This window comes from Peromyscus californicus, unplaced genomic scaffold, assembly GCF_007827085.1.
Source record: "Peromyscus californicus insignis strain IS unplaced genomic scaffold, ASM782708v3 Scaffold_12__1_contigs__length_115047231, whole genome shotgun sequence".
Lineage (NCBI taxonomy): Eukaryota > Metazoa > Chordata > Mammalia > Rodentia > Cricetidae > Peromyscus > Peromyscus californicus.
Window position 1 is genome coordinate 76,157,303 of NW_026294413.1, and position 21,855 is coordinate 76,179,157.

Below are 21,855 nucleotides of genomic sequence, written 5' to 3' on the forward strand. Positions count from 1 at the left end.
AATATTCAACCCATACCAGGAATTCTTCTTTCCCTCATCATTGGGCTATTCTAGGGTTTGGTGAGGATTCCGAAAGTTAAAGGTTCAGGGCTAAGGTGGGCTCAAAACTGAAAAAGATTTATTATTTTAAAAAATTTATGTGACTGTGTATACGTCTGTATGAGTGTGTGCCACATGTCTGCAGATGCCCAGGGAGGCCAGAAGAGGGCGCCAGATGCCCTGGTGCTAAAGTTACAGGAGGTTGTGAGCCACCTGATATGAGTGATGGGAAGAGCAGCAAGAAGAGCTCTTAACCAATAAGCTATCTCTCCAGCCACAACTTGCGATTTAAATTGTGCCTTTTCAGAAGTCCTGCAAGCCCAGAGCACTATAATCTCAGCCCAGAGTCAAGGGATTCTGAAAGAAGCTGCTACCCATCTTTTCTAGGGGACCACTGTGGAGTCCACTTCAAAAGCCCAGGTAGCTTGTCCCAGGTAGAAGCAGCTGCTGGGTTGAGTGTTACATGCAATTTTATAGCACCGTTGGTGAGGTACAATCACATCGGGACTTAAGAATATGCAAAGGGCTGGGTAGTCCAAGAAGCCTGCACTACCCACCTGGCCGCCGCCCACCAAGTCTGGTTTACTACCCGGCTCAAAGGGCTCTCCATTCACTTGTGTGGGTAGCAAGGCGCGAAGGGATGGAGTACTGGATTACAGACTGCTGCAATGAGATAAACAAGGAAGAAAGGGGGAGGGAGGCGACAAGGCAAAGACAGCCCAGGAAGGGGATAGAGAGCTAGTGGGGTGGGAAGGCTGACCACACGGAAATGTTGGTGGCCAGTGGAAGAGCGTGAGTAACAAGTGGCACCTGACATCGCTGGGGGTGGTGGTGGGGTAGGGGTGTGTGTGTGCGCGCGTGTGTGTGTGTGTGTGTGTGTGTGTGTGTGTGTGTGAGTGTGCTGAGGCCATTCTCTGGGACCCACACATCTATGAAAAGTTACAGCTAGCTGGGGGTGGTGGTGGGGTAGGGGTGTGTGTGTGTGTGTGTGTGTGTGTGTGTGTGTGTGTGTGCTGAGGCCATTCTCTGGGACTCACACATCTATGAAAAGTTACAGAATCAGATGATCTAGTATAGGACCATCTTGCCCGGGTGGCCTCTCAGAGGTGGGAAGGGGGATTTGCCCAGCTGCATTCTTGGCTGCGATTAGAGTTGAGTCACTGACCAATTCCCCTACCTCCTGTCTCTAAACCCCAGCCAAGCTGTTTGCCTAAGTTTATTAGGAGGTGGGGAACAACTGTTTACCACATCCTTTAAATGGTCCCTATTCTGGCCTGTGTCTGCACAGTAGCCCCTTTGACCTCTCTAGCGGACTCGGGGCACTGGTGACATCCTTCCTGTCCTCATTCTTTCCAAAGGCATCACACCCTGAGGAGGCAATGAAGGACAACAGCCCAGAGGGCTGCGCATCCAAGGGTGCAGCCTTCTGAGGATGGAGGACACCAGTCATGAGCCAGGACACCATCGGGGAGGTTTGATGCACAGGGCAGACGTCACACTGAAATGCTGAAGGGTGCAGTCTCACCCATCTTACACACAGTTGTCTGGTCCAAGAGTGCTTGGCACGTGGTTCTGTGCAAGTGAAGAGTGCCATTTCCAGAATGCAGGCTTGTGAAGTATACCTTGCCTGTGATTCTTCTTGTGGATCCTGCTCTGGGCTTCTCTGCCCCTTCTTTTTGGTCGTCCTGGGGGATAAGAAAACTTCATGGCCTCTGAGTATGCCCTAAGATCTTCTTCTGACTGAAGCCCAGGGGTGACCGAGCCTGGTTCAACAGAAGCGGAACCACTTCTAAAAGGAAGGGTCATTCTCTCAGCAATTTCCGAGTTTGATTTCCAGATGGGAAAGTACCCCACTGCTGCACAGCGTGGCATTCTTGCTGGGTGCCACAAGGTGTGTTGAGCCCCCCCAGTCCCCTTGGGTGTCTCAGTCTCTGTCATGCTTACTCCAGGAGGCCCTGCTAAGTGCTCCTCCTCATTCCAGTGGCCAGCCAGACTCAGCGGTGGTTTGCTGGTCTTCCCAATGGAACCAAGACACACTGACACATGGGTCCAGGTGGAAATAAAGCAGAAAGCCCACGGGCAGTCCCCAAGAGGTCCTACTGTGCAGTCCAGGGAAGCACTTGGTAGAACTGAACAAGGTGATTGATCATCGATACACACCTGGAGGCCGCTCCAGAGTCTCCAGAATAGTCTTCCACTGTAAGGCAATTATTCTGAAGTTCACAAAGTCAACACTTGTTTAGACTCTGTTGTAGCTTTCAGGATTTGAGACATGATTTGAAGTGGATGCTTTGAAGACATTTAGAAGCCAGGAGAAAAACATACCTTGTACCCAAGAGAAGTATTTGATATGGGGGTTCACCATCCCCAATTCATTTTATGTTCATGTTTACTCCTGGCTGTGGAAAGATGAAATCCACATTCTGCTTTGCCGATTCTTGTAGTCCAGTCTCAGCACATGCCCATAATCCCTGAGATGTCTCCATGGCTGGCCAGGTTGGGTTCTTCTGAAAGGCCTACTTCTAGGTCCCACTGATAAGTAAAATATCCCCCAGTAGTGGGTAACTCCCCCGAGGATATAAGCCATATCAAGCTGAATTAAAGTCCAGGTTTTAATCTGAGCAAAGCATTCCCGAGTGGTTCCAAGGGAAGAGGAGAAACCTTGAGGCAAGTCATGGGCCAGACCTTAAATGCCCTGGAGGGGCTGTCTTGAGGAGCTCTGGGGGAGCAGCGCTGCTGGGCCGGCGTTGGGTGGGGTTTGGAATGGGGCCTGAGCTGGAGATGGCCAACACCCACCTCTCAGGTTGAGCCTGGTCTGGCCTGGAGGTGAGAGGCATTCCTGTGAAGGAAGCTGAGGATCCAGACAGGTTCTCACAGTCACTGTTGGATTGGCAGGGAGTGCTCTTGGAAGCCTGGCAAAGGCCGAGGTGTGCCCTTAGCAGAGACTCTCCACAGCTTCCTTTCTCCTTAGTGAGGAGTCCTGGGTCTTGGCTGTGCCTGCCTCACCCTCATAGCCACATCCTAGAGGAGCCACCCAGAAGGTGCTGAATGAACCTGGTGTGGGCAGAACCTGGAGGGGCCCCTTGGTTGACTCTCTAACTCATGGGCCATCAGGAGATCTGAAGTAGCATTGTTGCTATGCTTTGGCCATTATGAGGGGTTTAAGAAGGGGTTTGCAATATCCAAGGAAAAATCTTAAAAGAAAAAAAATTCCAAGAGATCCTAGAGTTCTAATACTCAAAATAAATTTAACTAAAGATTTGCGGGAACACTGAAATCAAAGTCTTCTAAGCAATTGCGTCTGGGACGTGGTGCTCCAGGCTGTGAGGTGGGGGTGAGGCTACCGAAACGCAAGGTGCATCTCTTGTTTGTGTCTGGCGGTGGGCATCTAGACAGGTGTAGTCGTGGCGGTTTTGTGCAACTCTGGAGTCTAGAGATCACTGCATACACAGAGAAAGGGTTCACCGATCTGCTTGCCGTACGGGATCCAGCCAGCTTGTTTTAGGAAGCATGGTGACTGAGACTATGTCTCCCCACCTGGCCTGGAATCCACTTTGTCAAGTTGTTCTTGAATCAGTAAACGATGGCTCTATTTTCCAAGGCAATTCCACAGTGACATCAGCATTCACGTTTTCTCTTTCATTGTCTTATTCTCTCTTTGCACACATTCTCCACACCCCCCATCCCGCATTCTCTCTCTCCTCTCTCTCCTCTCTCTCTCTCTCTCTCTCTCTCTCTCTCTCTCTCTCTCTCTCTCTCCACATGGGGATATCTATCTCTGGTTTAATCAATCTAGGGATCTAGATATCTGACAATCTAGATATCTGACAAGTATCAAAAATATTCCTGTCAGATTGCAACCGGTGCTGGGACTCCAGGCGCTGGCTCCCAGCCAGGCAGCCTCTGCTCTCCCTGGCAAGGCACGGTTTAAAAAAAGACTTCCAGCAGCTCCAAAGAATGTGTGGTGACAGTTGAGGCTCAGCACTTTCCGGCTGGGTCACCAGGGCGTCCTGGCCTCCCTCCTGTGTCGGGGAGAAAGAGGAAAGGATCGATCGCGTGCTAGCCATGTGCTAGCCAGGCCCTACCTGGTTGCTGGAACATCAGCATGTTTTGTGGGGAGGTATGCACGGGCAGCGAGCGGGTCTTCTGGACGGAGCTGTGGGTACGGCTGGGCATGCTGTTACTGCCCCCGGGGTTGGCAAACCAGAGGTTCTAGGGAGGGACATACAAGAGGGGGGCATTAGTCCAGACCCCCTGGGGAGAGGTGGGGAAGCAGAGCTGTAGCCTTAACTCAGGAGACAGCTATCCTAGGAGAGTTTTAGAAAGGGCCAGCGCCACCCATCCATGGATTTACAGAGAGATGGGTTAGACTTGTCTGATGGTCATTCCCAGGCCTTGCTTTTAAGCTCGAGCTTACCCTGGCCACCTTTTCTGTCTCCAGAAGTCTTTTTACTCCATCTGCTGTTTTTTCGTAAAAAGGGGGGGGGGCGGGCGGGGGGGGCTGTCTTAGAAATGCTTGTAGCAAATAGTACAATGAGTTTAGAGCTCTTGTTTGGTTTTCTTTTTGAGAGTCCCCAAATTTACTCCTCCATGAGGAGAAAAGAAGACTCAATACTGATGTGAGGCCGGCTCCATGCAGCTCATGCGTCCTGTGGTGACCTCTCCTAGAGGTGATATGGGGGGGCTCCTCAGACATGCCCTTCCCTTTGGGCGGGAGTGCCACCAGCCTCGCCTGGGGTAGCCTTTCTATTCTGAAGTCACGCTGTCATGAGGACCGGAGCCTCAGACCTGCTTGTCTGTCCCCAGTCCCAAGATCAACCTCTCTAGCCCCATGGGGCTGAGGGAACATGAGGGAAAGGCAGTGCTGGGCTCATGGGACAGAGAGGTCATGGTCAATCTCACAGCAAGGGGCAGCTTCTCCAACTTAATCCTGTGGAGTCTCCATTGCAGCTGGGACTGTGACAAAATAGCCATTTGTCACGTTAAAAAAAAATAAAAAAGTCAAAGAAAGCTTATTAAACGCCAAGGTCTTCTGGAACCTGGAAGGTGACGAGGTATGTCGGAGTGGGTCAAAGGTGAAGCGGACACAGCCCTTGCATGACTGTCTACTGAGATTAATGTGGTAGTAGGCTTCCCAAGCAGCAGCCATGGGTTGTTCATTTCCCAGGGAAACGACACAGACAGTGCTGGTTACCTGGGAGGCGTGGGCTCCACTCTCTCCCCTTGGTTTAGAGCTCCTAGGGGCATCAATTTCCATTTTGGAGACTGTCTGGGTTGGGGGGGCCATCCGAAAGCCTCAGACCCCGAGCTTGTCCAACCTCCCCGCTCCCCAGAGCAGAACCAACCTGTCTTCCTTGTTTCATGATGGTGGGGTTGGCAGCGGTGTGGCGCTGGTTAGAGCTGACGAATCCGCTGGTGCCCAAGAGACCAAGGCGAGCAGAAGGGACATTCCGAGAGGCAATCTGGTACTGTCGTGGGTTCCGTCTGCCCATGCCGCCGCCCACAGAGCTGGCTGTCGGGAGGGAGTTGGACTGCCCAAAGCCACGACTGTGAGAGCAGAGAGAAAGGACCCAGAGCCTCAGGCGCGCTCCACCCCTCCACAGCCCAGGCTGCCAGGGAGGCCTCCTTGGGACTGACAGTTAAGAGGTCTTGGGGGGAAATGGCAATAATGGGCTAAGACTAAACCTGCATCTAGTATCTGAAAGCATCAGCACATGCTGGATGTTGGAGCTCACACACAACTCTTAATCCATGGGACAACCCTATGAAGTAGGCTCCCTAACCCTTACAGCTAGAAAAAAAAAAAAAAAAAAAAAAACCAACAAAACCAGAAAGCTTGAGAATTTTTGCGATTGCCACACAGCCAGAAGGGGGCAGCACCCAAATATGAGCCCAGAAGGGAAACCCATATATTCATTCTCCTGCTTTCTCTCATTCTTGTCTTGTCCAACCTGTGGGTCTGCGCAAGAGGGCATGGTGCCTTTCTGGAAGCCACAAAGCAAAATAGCAGAATCCTCATCAGAACTGATCTGACTCCGTTCTGGTGCTCCTTCATTATGCCGCAGTTCATTTCTGATCAGGTTGTCTGTAGGCAGCCTTGGATGGAGGACGCCATTGAAATATAAGAAAGGACGACGGCATGTGTCTTCCTCAGCCGCGTAGGTCCCAAGCCCAAGTCAGGAGTAAGCCTTTTCCAATGCTGGATTGAAAGTGGGCATAAGTGAATGAATGAGTCGTCATGTTTCTCCAAAGGAGAGGCCAGTCTGGTGTGTGGGGTTGACTCCAGCCCCGAGAGCAGGGGCATGAGATGGCTGACTGTAATTTGCAGGTGTCCTGAACCTAGGACAGTCCTGTCTTTTCATTCCCCACGCCCTTCCTGCAGGACGAGCCTCAAGCTGGAAAGGCTCCCGCTCTTTGGATCCATGCAGGAGACTGCTTCTCGTGGGTCGGATGAGCTCAGCAGAAAAGCACTCATCTCCTCCACCAGCCCTGGGTTCTGGGAGGCTTCAGGAATCACATTCTTTCCAAGGGAGTCAGTCAGCTTTATTCAGGAGGGTGGAGTGGACGTGCGTGGCAGACAACAGCCACTAGGTGGAGCAGAGTTGCTTGGTTGCTAAACTAAGGAGTTCTCGCCAAGCTTGTGAGGAGACTGTTAATGCTGACTGAGTTGAGCCAGTGGAGGTCCAGCGGGGCGGGGGCGCTTCACAACACTCAGTTCCTAATTCAGAAGATGGTTGTGCGGGAATGTGGGGGAGGTGGTGTCTGAGAGGGCCGTGCAAAAGCTCTCAGACTTCCTAAATTTCCTAGGCAGAGAATGGACAGGAAAGAAATCCAGGCAATCTGTCTTCTTCCAGGCTTTTGTGGCCAAGAAAAGTGTTCTAGATTCCACTCAGAAAAGAAAGTCACTCTTGGGTTCTTGGTCTCTTTATATTATCATTTCTTCCCTCATCCCACCACAAAAGTGTAAGGTTTTAAAATTGAAAATTAGGGTGAGGAGAGCTAAGTGATTTCATGCAATCTGAACCCCCCCCCCCCTTTGGAGGGGAGACAGTGAGGTAACTTGAAAATGTAGGAGAAAGTGGGGATTTTGGTTCTGGTCCTTTGGCTTCTAAAGTTGGGATTTGGGCCACCTGGTAGAGAGATGATCAGTATTCTGCTAAGATTCTCCACACCCCTTATTTAGTGTGAATAGATTTTTCTCACTTCCCTTTTTGGCTGGATTTTTAAAAAGTTATTTCATATGCAAAACAGTAGTGGATGAGTGTTGCTAAAATGACTTGTTCTTCCATGAAAGCAACATTGTAGCTTTTATAAAAACATCTTTTTTTGAGACAGGATCCTACTACGTAGCGCAAGCTGGCGTGCTGGGGCTACCTAGCTTAAGACTATTTTCTAACAACATCATGGGCAGAAGGCTCTGGTAGGGGCGGCCATTGGAGAAATGGAGAACCTTGAGACTCCTAAGAGTTAGATCTCAGCTGTTTGGGGGAGGGGGGAAAAGCCCAGAATATTCCTAGATGGGGGGGGGGAGTTATGGCACAGTGGGGGGTGTCCTCAAAAGGCTATTTTTACAAAGCCAGCTTTGCTGAGAGTTGCTGCCTGCTGACAGCCGGAGTGAACACTTCGGCCACTTAGGACCACTCAGCTTAAGAGAGAATTTTGCTTTTTGAGAAAGGACAGAGAACAAATTAAGCTCTCCATTCTCCTGCTCCTGCTCTGAGCGTCTGTGCCTCCTCACCTTCTCTGCTTTTCTGAGGGTAACTGATTTCCTTTCCTTGCAATACCATGAAAAGTCATTGATAAAAATAACATTAATAAGAAGCAATTAATTTGGGATCTGTGAGATAATTTAAGCAGGGGCTTGCCTGCAGTTGCTTTTGTATGGGAGAAACAGTTTTTCAAAACAAATTAACAGTGTAAAAATATCCCAGAGGTAAAATGCGTGGAGCAGGCTGTGTTTCATGGATTTGGCACTGTCCTTTGGAACATTCGTAATTGGTGAATGAATTCATCCTTATCTAGTCAATAAAAAAGGCTCAAGAGGACCCGGACCAGGCAGACCCCAGGCCAGCTCTAACCAAGGGGGCCTGGTGACAGTGTGGAGAAGCTGAGTCCTGTCCACGCTTCTCCCTCTGTGCAGCTCTCCGATGTGGATACACAAGGCGGACGGCGGTGAGGAGAGCAATGAACTTCTAAGCCGTCTCTTCCACTTCTACTTCAGAATGACTCCCTCTAGGAATGGGGCTCCACGGAAACTGCAACAGGACCTGGCGTCCTCCTCATCTGGGAAATGTAGCGTTGCTTGTAGAGGCAAGTGCTTGGCAGCAGTGCAAGGCAGGTGAGCAGCAAGCCTGACCCTGCATCCAGGCCACTGAGCAGCCTCAGAGCAGGAGTGATCTGCAGCCCATTAGGGTTGGCGACCCCCAAGGGCTGGGGTGGGGGTGGGGTGCTGGTGAGCTGGCAGTAGTATGAATTTGCAGGCACATCCTTTCTGTACATAAGCCTGAGACCAGGACAGCCGCCTGAGTCTGCATTGGTGGGGAGCACTGATCTGGTGCCCAACACTGGCCAGCTTGGTCCAAATCCTGGATGCCTTTGCCTATCAATTCATCTGTAAACTGAGGCTAATAATAGCAGTTATACTTCATAGGGTTGTGATGAGGATGGAATGAATTCCTGTTTTTTTTTAGTGCTCAGATACCACAAGGCACGTGCTAAATAGACCTTTGCCTAATAAATAACAGTGCTGTGTGGCGGAACATGAGAATGTCTTAATTTTTACATAAATCTGTCATGAAGACATCTCACAAACTCCAGCCGGCCCTATTTCCTTTAAGTGATAAGGCATACTTATGCAAATGAGTGCCCCCCACCCCCCAATTTAACAACATAACTTCTGGACGTGCACTGAGAAACGAATTCAGAACCTGTTAGGAGCAAGTGAAGACACGGATATTTGTCTGTTGGTGCTTGAAAACACAACACGAAATGGTGATTCTCATCAACACAAGGATGTTGGAAGGCTGCTCTCTCATTTCCAAATCCTCCCCATCATTGTCCGTGCCGAAGTCAACCCTCCTCTGCCCTCCATTTCTTATGGCAAACTTTTCCTTCCCGTCACAACTCCCATGCACCTGGTTTCTCAATTTACAGTCATATTAAGGTAGCATGTTCGGAAGTGTGACCAGGCTTATTTTTAACTGCATCCAAGAAGCTGAGCTACTATGAAAAATCAAGAATGGTACTGCCCCCACTATTAGACTGAAGCTTCGACCAAAATAGCTGAGCACTGGGCTCTTCACCCCGCCACCAACTATAATTAGCTTGTCTGCAGCTAGGAGGGAGAGAAAGGCATTACACTTCCACTTAAGGTGCTGATAGAAGATTCCACTCAGGTCCTTTCTGAGCCCCACTTTGTGGTTCAACCACCCATGTTTTGCTGGCACTCATTACAACATGGGAGTTCACGCTTCTAGGCGAATATCAGCATTCTGGCCGTGTAAACTGAGTTACACATGCCCAAATTCAGCTCTTCCTCTGGGAATGTTCCTCCTCACAGCCTCTCTCCCACCACAGCCTGTTTAGGCAATGTGATTTGGAACTCTCCACGGGTGTCCTCATGAACAAGGAGTGATGCCCTGCTATATTCCTGCCTGGCACCCAGGCAGGCCGTGAGGCACCAGGGAACCACCGTGCCTTACAAAGAACAAAATCCCAACATACTTTCTTTGCTGTCGATATCCTGATATGTCTAGAAGGGTTTTCCGAGGGAAAGACCGAAAGAGCTTCTGCACCTGCTGTTTCCATGACAACAGTCTTTTTTTCTGTGTCTCTGTAAATGCCTGCAAAAACAAACAGGACTTTTAAATGGGTGACGCAGCCTGGCATTAGAGGGGAAAAACATACAATTAATAAAGGAAAACGCTGGTGTCTCCACAGCAGCCTTTTTTCCCCCACCTGTTTCCAACCTGGTCCAAACAGCAGTCAGTTTAAATTGGAGCCATCTGTGCTGAAGATGCCAGTTATTTGGCATTGGGAGCACCTGGTTCAGGCATTAAGCTCTTGACAACCTTGTTTTTCGGCTGCATGTCTGGAAGACCCACCCCCGTCTTCCCGTCCTATGACTCCTTCCTGGAGTTAACCAGGGATGAGCTGCAAAATTGATTGTTAGGTATTCTAGCTTTGCAGACTCCCTGCATTTTCATAATCAATGGAAATCCTAAGCCACTCCAAAAATCAATTGGCTTGATGGTGTATGGTCACTCTGGAGTGGTCTGCAGGGCTTCAGTAGAGGGCCACATTCTGTGTCTTGGGCTTTTTTTTTTTTTTCTGAGAGATCTCTAATTAAACAGCCTTGTGCCCTGTGGGAAACCCCAGTGCACCAGCCCTGACCTTAACCTTGCCTAGAGTTGAGGGAAGGCCTGATGCCTTCTCGAGTCTTCTAGTAAAATTTGGAGTGCAGGAAGACATTTTGCCTAGTGTCCATAATACATGTCTACGTCATCTTTACCACACAGCACACATCTATACGGTCTATAGCACACAGCATAAATCTGTATCATGTACCCTGTGATGCATAGCCTTTGCATTCACCATAGTCCAGGGTCCCAAGTCCCCAATGGAGGGACTCTCAGGTGCAAGTACATTAAAATCATCCAAGGAGACTGTTGTATGTGACAGCCTCCCCCCCAACCAACACCCCAAAGCAAGACTGAATGAGTAATCTAGTTCTCCAATAAACAGTTTATAGAAAGTCCCCTGGTAATTGTGCAGGAAGAGCATTGTGGATTTATGGTGTCCCGGAAAGTGAGGATTCCATGTCATAGATGAATCCTCCACTGAGTTCCAGAACTTGGACTTGGAACACATAGTGTGGGAAAACTATCTGGTTGGATCGGTTAGCATCAGGAGTGACAGAGAACATTCCCAAGAGGTTTTGTCAATAAGGCATAGAATCCTTTAAGTAGTAATAAAATATTAGAGTAATAGACTAAATGCTTGCTTTCTATAAAGGAAACAGGTTTCTTGAAAATTGAAAAAAAAAAAAAGAATGACAGCTTAATTTTCCCCTGAGGATGCTTAATCTTTTAGGGATTTAAACCCCAGAGAACTTTGTGGATAAAAGCAAAAGGGTACCACCCAGCCGTGGAAATGCTGTCCTCAGCATACAGACCCTTTCTTCTTGGGTAACCTCAGCCAGATGCCACTGAGGGTGTTCAAGGAGGGCTGCCCAACTAACGGTCACAGTAAGGTCCCTGTGGTTGTGTGGCAGAGGCTCTAATGGCGGAAGGCAAGCAAGTGGCTCTCCTCCATGGTCCTTCTCATTTGTTGGTGATGACCACTGAATGCCCACTGATGCGCCGATGCTTACAGCTGGACTCAAGGCTGACATTGCTGCTTCATTAATAAAGGCAGGAAATGGGCTCTCTGATTTTGATTAGCTTATCCAGCCAAATGCGGAGGACACAAGATACAGCTCTGCTGGCCAAGATGACTTGGGGAGGATGGTTCAGCCCAGTGGGTCTTAGGAAGGCAGATGGCTAGGGTTCAAATCCGTGAATACATTCATCCAAGTCCTCTTAGTGAAGACTTGGTGCTTTCTGGAAACCAAGGGTGACACTCAAAAGGCCCTATGGGAATGAAATGCATTGGGAGTAGGTACTGAAGATGTGCTTAAACAGTTCCACACGTGCTGCGCCCTAATGCCCTAACCAGGTGGCTTTGGTTACACAGATGCCCCCTGCGGGGTGGTCTACATAAGTTCCTCAAGGATGACTTAGGCCTTAATAGCAGCACAAATCAAGTGGCTTCATCGTCTTAGAACCACAAAACCCAGTTGCACCGGAACTTGAAGAACAACTGAGTGTCCAAGCCACAAAGGGGTAAGAGGCTAGATGCCCTCCCAAGGATGTCATTATGCTGATGACATCTCTCTCATGGTGGCACACAGCATCTAAGTAGACAGTGTGTACGCCCTCATCCCCAGGACATCACCACACTCTTTGACGGGTGCCGAGTGAGCAGCTCTTCCCAGCTGCGAGGCATCCGGCGAGTGAGCTGAAGGCAGGTCACACCTGGTTTCAGGTTCTTCTGGAAATGGAGTTCTGTCTCTACAAGGTAGCTTCCCTTTGCAGGGAACCAGCTAATGGCTCCTCCCCTGGCAGCCCAATACCAGAGGCTCAGGCAGGGAAGGAAGATTCCCGGCCTGCAGACTTCCTGGACATGACCAGGCATCCTGCTCAAGTCCTCTGCCCCTGTCCGGCCGGACCAGTCTGTCTGGAAAGAGACAGCCACCCTCAGCCTTATAGTTTACCCACTGGGTGAGAAGTCTCATCAAGGAAGAGCCCATTGCTCCAGGACCACTTCAAGACTGTGGAGTGAGGAAGCCGAGTCCTGATGACTCAGACAGCAAAATGAATTGGCATCAGAGGTAAAACTCAAAACTTCCCTGTTCTTCCCGTTACTACCTCAGGGTGTTGGGACCTTCCTCCTTAGGAAGGAGGTGTCTCCATTTAGCAGACATCTTCCTGATTCAAGCCTGCTAAAGAAGAGTCGGCCCTGGCTGTGAGAAGGAGCCCTGTCTGAGGTTCAGGTCTAACACTGCCACTCCTGCCCAACCCACCAGCCTCCCAGGAGCCCTGTCTGAGGCTCAGGTCTAACACTGCCACTCCTGCCCCACCCACTAGCCTCCCAGGACCTGTGTGCGCTGCTGACATGGACTAATCCTGGGCTGTGGAAAATTATCTAGTCAATAATTCAAAGATTTGAACAACGCTTTCCCTTCCAGAGCAGAGTGCAGACCCCTCTATCCTGACACAAGTTCATGCAGAGAGACCTGCCATGACACCCGTGTGGCCTGTGAAGGAGGTCCTCTCTGATACACAGTAGGTGGGAACCACAGTGTGTCCTCTTCGCACCAAGCACTCGGGGTGCCAGCAAAAGAAAAAGACAAGGCAGGGTTCCCAGGGAGGGCACAAGGGTTGGAGAAGGGTCAGGGTGACACTTCAGGGCCAGGTTAGACCAATCCGGAAGATTGTGCACAGTCCCATGGAGGCAGCTAGACTCAGTATTTGGTCTCATGGGTCCAAATCACTTGGACGGAGGTGAAAAGCACCCTTTCCTCTCAACTCTAGAAGCCTCGATGCTAAGAGCGGCCATTGGGAAGTCCCCAATTTGCTTTTCCACAGCATAGCTCTTCTCCTACCCCACATGCCCCAACCCGTCCACAAATGTCCTCCTCCAGTGCCCACCACTGGATTCTACCTGAACACTTACTGTGTCCTTAAATGTTGTCTTTTTTTCCTCCTTAAAGATTTTTATTTTAATGTATGCATAAGTGTGTGTGTGTGTGTGTGTGTGTGTCTGTGTCTGTGTCTGTGTCTGTGAATCTGTATGTTAGCATGTGCACATTAGTGTAGGTGCCTATGGAGGTCAGGAGAGGGTGTGTGGTTCTCTGGAATTAGAATTACAGGTAGGTGTGAGCTACCTAGCGTGAGTACTGGGAACCCAGCTCAGGTCCTCTGCTCCTAAGCACCGAGCCATCTCTCCAGCTTCAGAAGTCTCTACCACAGTGCTGGGGCTGAACTTCCGGTCTCAGCTTTGAGACAGTCCTTTCTACTACTGGAGAGGAGGTACCCTGGGTTCCAGCTCCAGGTTAGGTGCCCACTATTTCCCACCTTGGAGTTCTAAGGCACCATGGGTCTTATCATCGTGTAAAATGTCCACCATAGACTTATGTGTTTGAACTCTTGGTCCCAGCTGTGGTGCTGGTTTGGAAGGTTGTAGAACCTTTAGAAAGCGTGGCTTCATTGGTTGAAGTGGGCACTGGGAGCAGGCTTTATGGGTCATAGACCCATGCCAGTTCTCACTGAGCTTCATTCTGCTTCCTGGTGTAGTGCTGAGGTAGAACGGGACATCTCAGGCTCCTCACCTCCACCAAGAGAAGCTGCCCTTGCCTCACATACTTTTCCCACATGAGAAATGAAGTCTGGAAGTTGTTTCTATTCAGGAATTTGATCACAGGAAGAGAAAAGTAACTTGTATACCTATTTTCCGGTTTATTGTCTCCAGTGCCTTCATGTCCTAAGCCTCTTAGGCCAGGGACCGTGCTTTGCTGCTTCCTAAAACTGTACTTGCCTTCCCTGTTTTCTGTCTTTTTTTTTTTTTTTTTTTTTCTAGACAAAAACAAGTGTAACATCAGGATTGCAATGCAAAGTGTTACTCGGGGCTCACAGGACGTAGTCTTGTCCCTTCCTGAAATAAACACATAAGGAAGGCCTTCAGTACAGGTGTCAGCCATTGTTAGGCAGGGCCTGCTTGCTCTGGAGTTATTAGAGAAATAGTTGTTTTTGCTCAGCTGAACATCTAGGACTTTGGAATAACTATTTCAGAGACTGGCAGGCCTGAATTTACAACCCAGACAGTTGATTACTGTGCTCACAGTGGCAGAGGGCTCTGGCTGGGTCAAGGGGCTCCATGACTTCACGCTGCCTAGAAAAGCCACTACTGAGATGACTCGAGTCTGGGGGAACAGAGAGTGATTGGCTGGGAAGGAACCCCAGGAGAACGGGAAGTGGATCTGATGAGTTGGCAGCATCAGACCTCAAGCAGGGCTCCAAGAATGGCAAGAGACACTTGTGCCACTGGGAGGCTGAGTGCGAAGGCAGAGTGAAGCCAGGCCTCTGTGCTGGCTAGTGCTGTGCCCGGAGCCCATTGAACTCTTGGGGTTCCGACTACCAACAAGTAATTGGGAGAGGCTCTAGCCATCTCATCCTCACATCAAAATCCAACAGAAGACTTCACTATCCTGTTTATCTGGCCCCATGTTTTCCCTAATCTAGACCTCATACCTATCACTCTCAGAGGCAGGGCTCCCACAGAGCCACTGATTGCCTGGGTCTGAGCCCCACCTACCTTTCCCTGTGTATTGCTGAGGAAACGCTACCCTCCTAGTCATGCCCAGGATTCTTCCAGGCTTTTACATGAGGACTGTACTCAGAGTCTACACCCTATCTGTCTCCATCTCCCTCCAAAGGTCAGACGGCAAATACAGGTCCTATAGCAACCATAAATCCAGACAGTCCCAGCAGCCATCGGTACCAGCCCTGGTCACTTTCTTTTGTGGGCTCTCTCTCTTCCTCTCTCCCCCAGTTTCCCTCATTAAAGGACACAGTGTGAAGAAGTCTCTACACTGTGGAGCTGGGTAGCAGTGCTGGGACTTAGCTACCCCAGGCATGGTTACTTATTATTCCTCTGGAGTTTGAAGTCCTTCCCAGGTATCCCCAGACATCAGTGCTCCCTATCTGGTGAGTTCTGATGTCAAGGGGTCACACACGCAGAGTTTTAGAGGCGGCCACAGTCTAGTTCTGTCCAAGCTGTTATTCACGGTCATGCACTTGTCAAAAACAAGTTGCTGGGGACCAAAACGATCACATCACAGAAACCCTGAGAAGCATTTCTAAGCAACGAGAGAAACAGGTTTAAACCAGTTGCCACTCACCTCATGAACGAGGCACTTATCTAAGAGCTGGAGATAGGAACTTATATTTTCCTCGTCAGGTCTGGAGACCAAGAGCTGTGTGCACACTGTGAATTAAGAAAAGATGAATCAGAACACTGCACACTGTTCCAGTCTGGGCTGCGCCCCTTTCAGGACCAGGACCTCCTGGGAAACATCTGCCTGTGACATTACGTAAGGCTCACAGAAAACAAGGGGCTCGCCATTCCTCTGAAGCCAAATGCTCAGTTGCCACGGGAGCACTCACCCCAGAAACCGCTTGGGTCTGTTTCTGTCATACCATTCTATATTAAGCCCTCAGACAGAGGCCTGAAGACAGACAGGGAGAAGAAACAGAGGTCTCGGGCTCTGCTTTGGCAGGTGGTTCTGAGGGAAGGAGCTTCCAAAGCCTTCTGAGTCCTCTGCCACAGTGGCAGAGCAATCCCATTTTATGAATGAACCACACACCCCTCACCAGGTGGGAAGGCAGTGGTGTTTGTGTGTAGAAGAACGAGGCTGTGCCACATTTTGGCTGCGAAGCATGTAGGCGTGCATGGAGCAGAAGAAACCTGCCATTCCGTCATTTGCAGGGTTATTTCCTCAATGTGATACACACGTTTATCCACATACGCCTTCACCTACACACTCAGGCATGTGCCAGAAAAGACAGGGCAGTGCCCGTCTGTTGGTAGAGGACACGCATGTACCAGGTTTCTTTTTTTTCATTTTTTTATGTTTTTAGTTTTTCGACAGGGTTTCTCTCGGTAGCCCTGGCTGTCCTGGAATTCACTCTGGAGGCGAGGGAGGCCTCGAACTCATAGAGATTCTCCTGCTTCTTCCTCCGAGTGCTGGAATTAAAGGCATGCGCCACCACCGCCTGGCAATGTACTAGGTTTCTTAAGACCATGTTCACAGCCCACTCTGCCCTTACCTTAAAGGCCACCCGCAAAAGGAGTCAGAGTTGGGTATATGTCAACCAAAGCACACCAAGCTTGAAAGTCAGGGATCAGATTTCACCCCTTTCCCCTTCCAACCATCCTGACACAGATCTCCATCAATTCTGTGTCACTACACACAGGCTTTCAGAATAACAGTGTTTGCAACAAAAACATGGGAATGGCCTCAAGATCTACCCATGGGTGACCTTGTTAAATAACTTGTGATTCATATACACGGCGGAACAGCGTGCAACCTTAAAAAAAAGAATGGTGCTTTTCATATTGACAGAAATAGGCAAATATGCCACATTTATGGAAATACCACCAAGCTTAGGAGAGACTCTTAAAACCCATGTCAGAGTGGATGATGCTGAAGGTTCTGAAAGGCCAACCTCACATCCAACAGTAGCCACCCCATGAGAGGAGATGGCAGGGCTAGGCAGGAGCAGGATGGAGGCAGCTGGTTTTCACTTCCCACTGTTTAATTTATAGGGGGATGCTGAGTGTCAATTGGGTTGTGGCTTCTCACACAGTAGTTACCACGTCAACAGAGGTTGTGTCGAGGGGTAGCATCTCCTAGGGCTGATCCCCACCGGGATCCCCTGTACACAGGGATAGGGGTATGGAGCACGTTCAAGTAGATTTGTTGGGCTGGGTCTTTCCCAGGATCCAACAGTGCTGAGGGGTGACCGGGAGTTGAAAAGGCCCGCTCTGGCTACCAGCTCATCCCCAACCCTGCCTGGGGAAGCTGTGAGTCACCACCTTCTACGTCAGAGTTTAAAGGATTTAGGTCTCCCTAGAACAGCTGTATCAGAGGTCCACTTCTGCGAGTGAAAATTTGGTTCTTTAAAAGGAAAAGAAAATGGCTCCCTCCTTTTAAAAGGAAAAGTACTAGCATTCACCACATATTTTTTTCTCAATAATCAGAATGTCTTGTGAAGGATCTCGTAAAAGCAAACTATTCAAAGGTGGTGCATTTTCAAAGATGTGGCCGTAAAGACCTCACTGCAGGGGATGCAGAGGGTAGTGCAGGCGGGAAGGTGTGACCCACAGGATCCTCTTAGCTCTGTCCTGCCCCGATGACACCGCACAGTTTGGCCATGGCTACTGTGTGCACGGTCCAGCTCCAGGCTCTGTGCAGCAGCCCCACCCTTCATCTCATGGTGTTTATCAGGCACCTACCATCAGTCAGGCCCTGTGGACCCTGAGGCTATTAAAAGTGGCCCGATGGCACTCGGTTAATGGGGTTTACAGTCAAGCACACACGGCTGCAGTGAAGTGTGAACTGAGTTAAGATGAGGAGACTCAGGGGCTGTGCAATGCTTGAGTAAACTGAGGAGACCACAGTCCCGCATGCACTCAGAACAGGTTCTTATTTTGTAAGTCAGAGGCTCTTTCGGGTTAGCAGGGCCCTCGCTCCAGACACAGGGAGCCTCTGTGCAATCACTGGGAAGCAAGAGATCACACAAGCTTCTGGGAACCAGACGCAGAGTCTGTCTGAAATGTAGAATGGAGGCGGTGAGGGCAGGCGCCAAGTGAGTCTGTGGGCTCAGGCGCTGTCGATGCGGCAAAGGGAGCATCGTATGGAATTCAACTGTGCTCTGCCTTATTGTATGGAATTCAACTGTACTCTGCCTTGAGCTACGAAGGTCTCCTGGTAACCCTGGCGGTGGGAGGCAGAGAAGCTGTGGGGTTTCAAATCTCTATCTTACTCATCTTGGATTCCTCTTCTGTGAAATGGGGTGCTTGGGGTTCACCTAAGTCACCTAGGAGAACCACAGGTATACCAGCCTCTGGCACACAGGAATTATTAAGCAACCACAAGCCGACAGCCCAAGACCACCAAAGCATCCTGTGAGGTGGATGAAAGGGGAAGGGAAGATGTGAACCCGGGAGGCTGGATAGAACAGCTTTGTACTAAGAGTTGTCCAGGGCACGCCCACTCTCTGAATTACCAGGTGACTGGGAAGCCCCAGGGCCTGGGGACTCAGTAGGTGGTACTGGTAGTAGGTTTCTGGGCTCTGGACCCCAGCTTTGGGGCTTCTCTAGTTCCCAGACCCTGTTGCGTTGGGAAGGGGCCGGTAGTTGAGTGAGGTTTTTGCACTCTGAAGCATCTTTTTCATTCATTGTCGGTCCCACGGTCTTCCCTGAAGGTTCAAGGCCCAATCGGCAGCGCTGTACTGGAAGGACTTAACATGCCTAGAGGGGTCCACAGGCTGGAGTTGAGACCTCCCATGGGAAAACCTCTTATTTCTCTAGGAGTGCTAATGCCACTTACTCCCCCATCCTATCCCAAGCCCCCAGGACTCTTGGCTCTGGCTAGGGCTCCCAGAGAGAACAGTACCTTTCCCCATGACGCGTGTGAACTGCCCGGGGAGGTCCCCCTCCGGCAGAGGGGCAACAGCCAGCTCCCCATCGCAGCTGCTCAGCTGGGGTGGTTGCAGGCCACCGCTGGCGCCGGCGGAGGCGCTGGCTGTGATGCTGTTGGCCACCGTGGCGCTCTCTTTGCAGTCGGTACCAGGGTTCTCTGGGCCCATCAGGGAAGGCTCATGGCGGCGCGCCTCAGGAGTGGTACTGGGAGAGCTGTAGGCCTTGATGGGTGTCAGGATCATCTGGTGCAGCTCCTGGAGGGGGATGCGCAGGCTGCCCCCTTCGATGATGTCCTGGGTGAGAGAGAGGGGGGACTTAGTGAGTTCAGGCCTGCGGTCCCCCTCCAGGCCCTTCTCTCTGGCCCCTGCTCCCAGAGATGTCCCCATATAGGACGGTGCAGGGCGGCTGGAATTTATCATACATAAGAAGCTCAAGGCAATTTTTAGTAGGGGAGAGATGGTTTTAGAACGAGTCTGAAGAAAATCATGTTTAATGTATAACAGAACTGATGGATAGGTAGTTGTAAAGTATCCATGGGGCACTTTAACAGCATAGGGATCTCAGTTCAGATCCCAGTACCCATGTGAAAACTGGGCCCAGCAGGGCACACCTGTAATCCCAGTGCTGGTGAGAGACAGGCTCCCCAAACGCTGGGGTAGCAGAATCAGTTAGCTCCAGGCTCAGTGAAAGACCCCCCTCCCCCATTTCAAAAGAAAAAAGAGTAACAGAGAATGAGGAAGATGTCCGATGTCAACTGCTGCCCTCTGGTCACCCCCCCAACACACACACACACACACACACACACACACACACACACACACACACACACACACGTGCGCGCACACGCGCACACGCGCACACACACATGCACACTACTTGAGTGCGTACCCATGTATATACTTGCAAACATAGGTTAATTTATGTAAACATTTGGGTATTCTGGGCATTACTTATTAGAAAAAGAAAGTGGGTTCTGGTGGGGATGGTGGGTTTTGGATAAGCCCAGGTGGCATGGGTCCTGGCTGGGGTCATACTGGTGTGAGGGGTAGGATGGCCCCTCATCACCATGTAGCTCCCAGGGCTTATGCAGTTCTGATTGATTCTCTCTGAGACCTAGGAGAGACACTGCCTACCAGGGTCCTGATTACAAACAGCATTTAATATCCCGAGAGCCCAGATTAGCAAGACCATGATTCAAAAAGCTTGACACACAAAAGCCCAAACCATTTCTAAGATCCTCTTGTGCCAAGAAAATGGCTTGGTGGTGTTAAAGAATGCAGACTTGAGGAACATGAGTGCTTCTGACCCAAACCCTCCCAATCAGCGGACCAGACAAAGGAAAGCTGGCAGGGACAGGCGTGGGGTGTGCCTCAGCTCTCAAAGGCAGCGGACATTGGTAAGCCAAACTCTTTCATGGTGGAAGGCTGCTCTTTGGGTGGGCTGTGTGCACGTGTGGAAATGAAGAAAGAATCGTCATTGGGCCTAGTTGCCACAAGTTTTATTTACAGAGGAAGAAAAATTCTAGTTAGCCACCAGAAATATCCTAACCCTGCTCAGAGCCATATATAGTTTAAGTTGAAGAGAAAGTCCACCTCCCTCTGCTCCCTAACCCTTAGCTCTTGGATGCCAGTTCTCCCTTTATATACAGCAGGTTAGCCCGGAAGTCAAAATCTTCCAGCCTCGGCCTGAATCACAGTCATATACCAGGACGCCTAGAGCAAGACATCCATTTGCCTCTGAGAAGAGGGCCGCAGAGGATGTTCGATGTCAACTGCTGCCCTCTGGCTACCCCCCACCAGAGGGGGTAACCTCCGTGATTGTGAACACAGTGGCGTGAGGGATCAGGGTCGCCTCAGCCTGTGCTACCCTCTCCATGTGCTCATCACTGTTCCCAGCCTCCCCGGAGCCTGGGTATCGGCATGGAACTGGCATCCCTGACTTGGGCCTTGACTTGAGCTGAGCAAGGGGGCAGGGCAGGTGAAGCAAAGCAGGTTAAATGAGCCGTGCTCAAGGAATAACCTACTGCCTCTCCACTCAACCACCCAGGAAGTGCTTGCCCTGCACGAACTTCCTGTCCAGCACACTGCTGAAGAAGAGGAGAGAGGAGAAAGTCAAGAAACGCGGCTCTGTAGAGGGGGAGCAGGTGGGACAAGCCAGGGGTCACATATGGTCTTGCCATGCCGTCCCGGTGGCCAGTGTCACCCGGGTGAGCAAATGACAGCTGGAGACGCTGTCAACTGCCACAGAGCCCTTTCTGGCTTGTGGCACATGGCTCTGTACTTCATGGTATGTGTGGGAGATTTTTGTTGTACTAAGAGCGACACTGTTCAACAGAAAACAGAAACCCCCTAACTTCAGTGCTTATGTTCACGTTCTGTAGGGGTGGGGAGGCAGCCACCTCACGAAAAGAAACCCCGAGAAACCGAGAAGATGGCTCATTTGGTAACGTGCTGGTTTTGTAAGCTGAAGGACCTGTGTGCAATCCCCAGAACTTACATCAAAAAATAAAGTTAAAAAGCCGTGCTTGTAATCCCCGAGCTGAGGGGACAGAGATGGGCAGATCCTTGCAGCTCACTGGCCAGCTAGCCTAGACTATTTGGTGAGTTGCAGGCTAGTGGCAGACCCTGTCTCAATAAACGGTGACCATCAGCTTCCATTCCTGCTCTCCGCTGAGTGCCCATATTGAGAAGCAAGGCAGGAGACAGTCTGAATGGAACTCGATCTAGTGTTCTCCTTGAGCTGTGGGAATTAATTTTCCACATTGACAAGTCGCTATTGATCCTTCATGCCTCAAATATAATCCTACATTATAAATACAAAGGCAAAATGAAGTTGTCCAGTGACCCTGGCTCAGAGCTGCCAAGCAAGGACTTGTCTAAAGCAGGTGACAAGAAGTCAGGCCCATTGGGTGGCACCCCAGAGATATCTCGGGGGACAAGTGGGAATGAAATTATAGTTCCATCGGCCTAGCACTGGCCTGAAGGCCTTGGAAGGAGGCTGGTTTGGTACCTT

General features: G+C 50.3%; 1 protein-coding gene across 6 annotated transcripts in view; it reads right to left on the reverse strand.

The window, feature by feature from the left end:
* Positions 1 to 21,855, reverse strand: part of Samd4a (sterile alpha motif domain containing 4A) — a 250,240-nt gene that overhangs the window by 12,882 nt on the left and 215,503 nt on the right. For all 6 annotated transcript variants that reach the window (XM_052733425.1, XM_052733423.1, XM_052733421.1 and 3 more), the window contains 5 exons: positions 18,818 to 19,136; positions 15,539 to 15,624; positions 9,763 to 9,881; positions 5,385 to 5,586; positions 4,125 to 4,251 (listed from right to left, as the gene is read on the reverse strand). In XM_052733425.1, the coding sequence (XP_052589385.1) occupies positions 4,125 to 4,251; positions 5,385 to 5,586; positions 9,763 to 9,881; positions 15,539 to 15,624; positions 18,818 to 19,136 (853 nt within the window). The remainder of the gene's footprint in view (positions 1 to 4,124; positions 4,252 to 5,384; positions 5,587 to 9,762; positions 9,882 to 15,538; positions 15,625 to 18,817; positions 19,137 to 21,855) is intronic.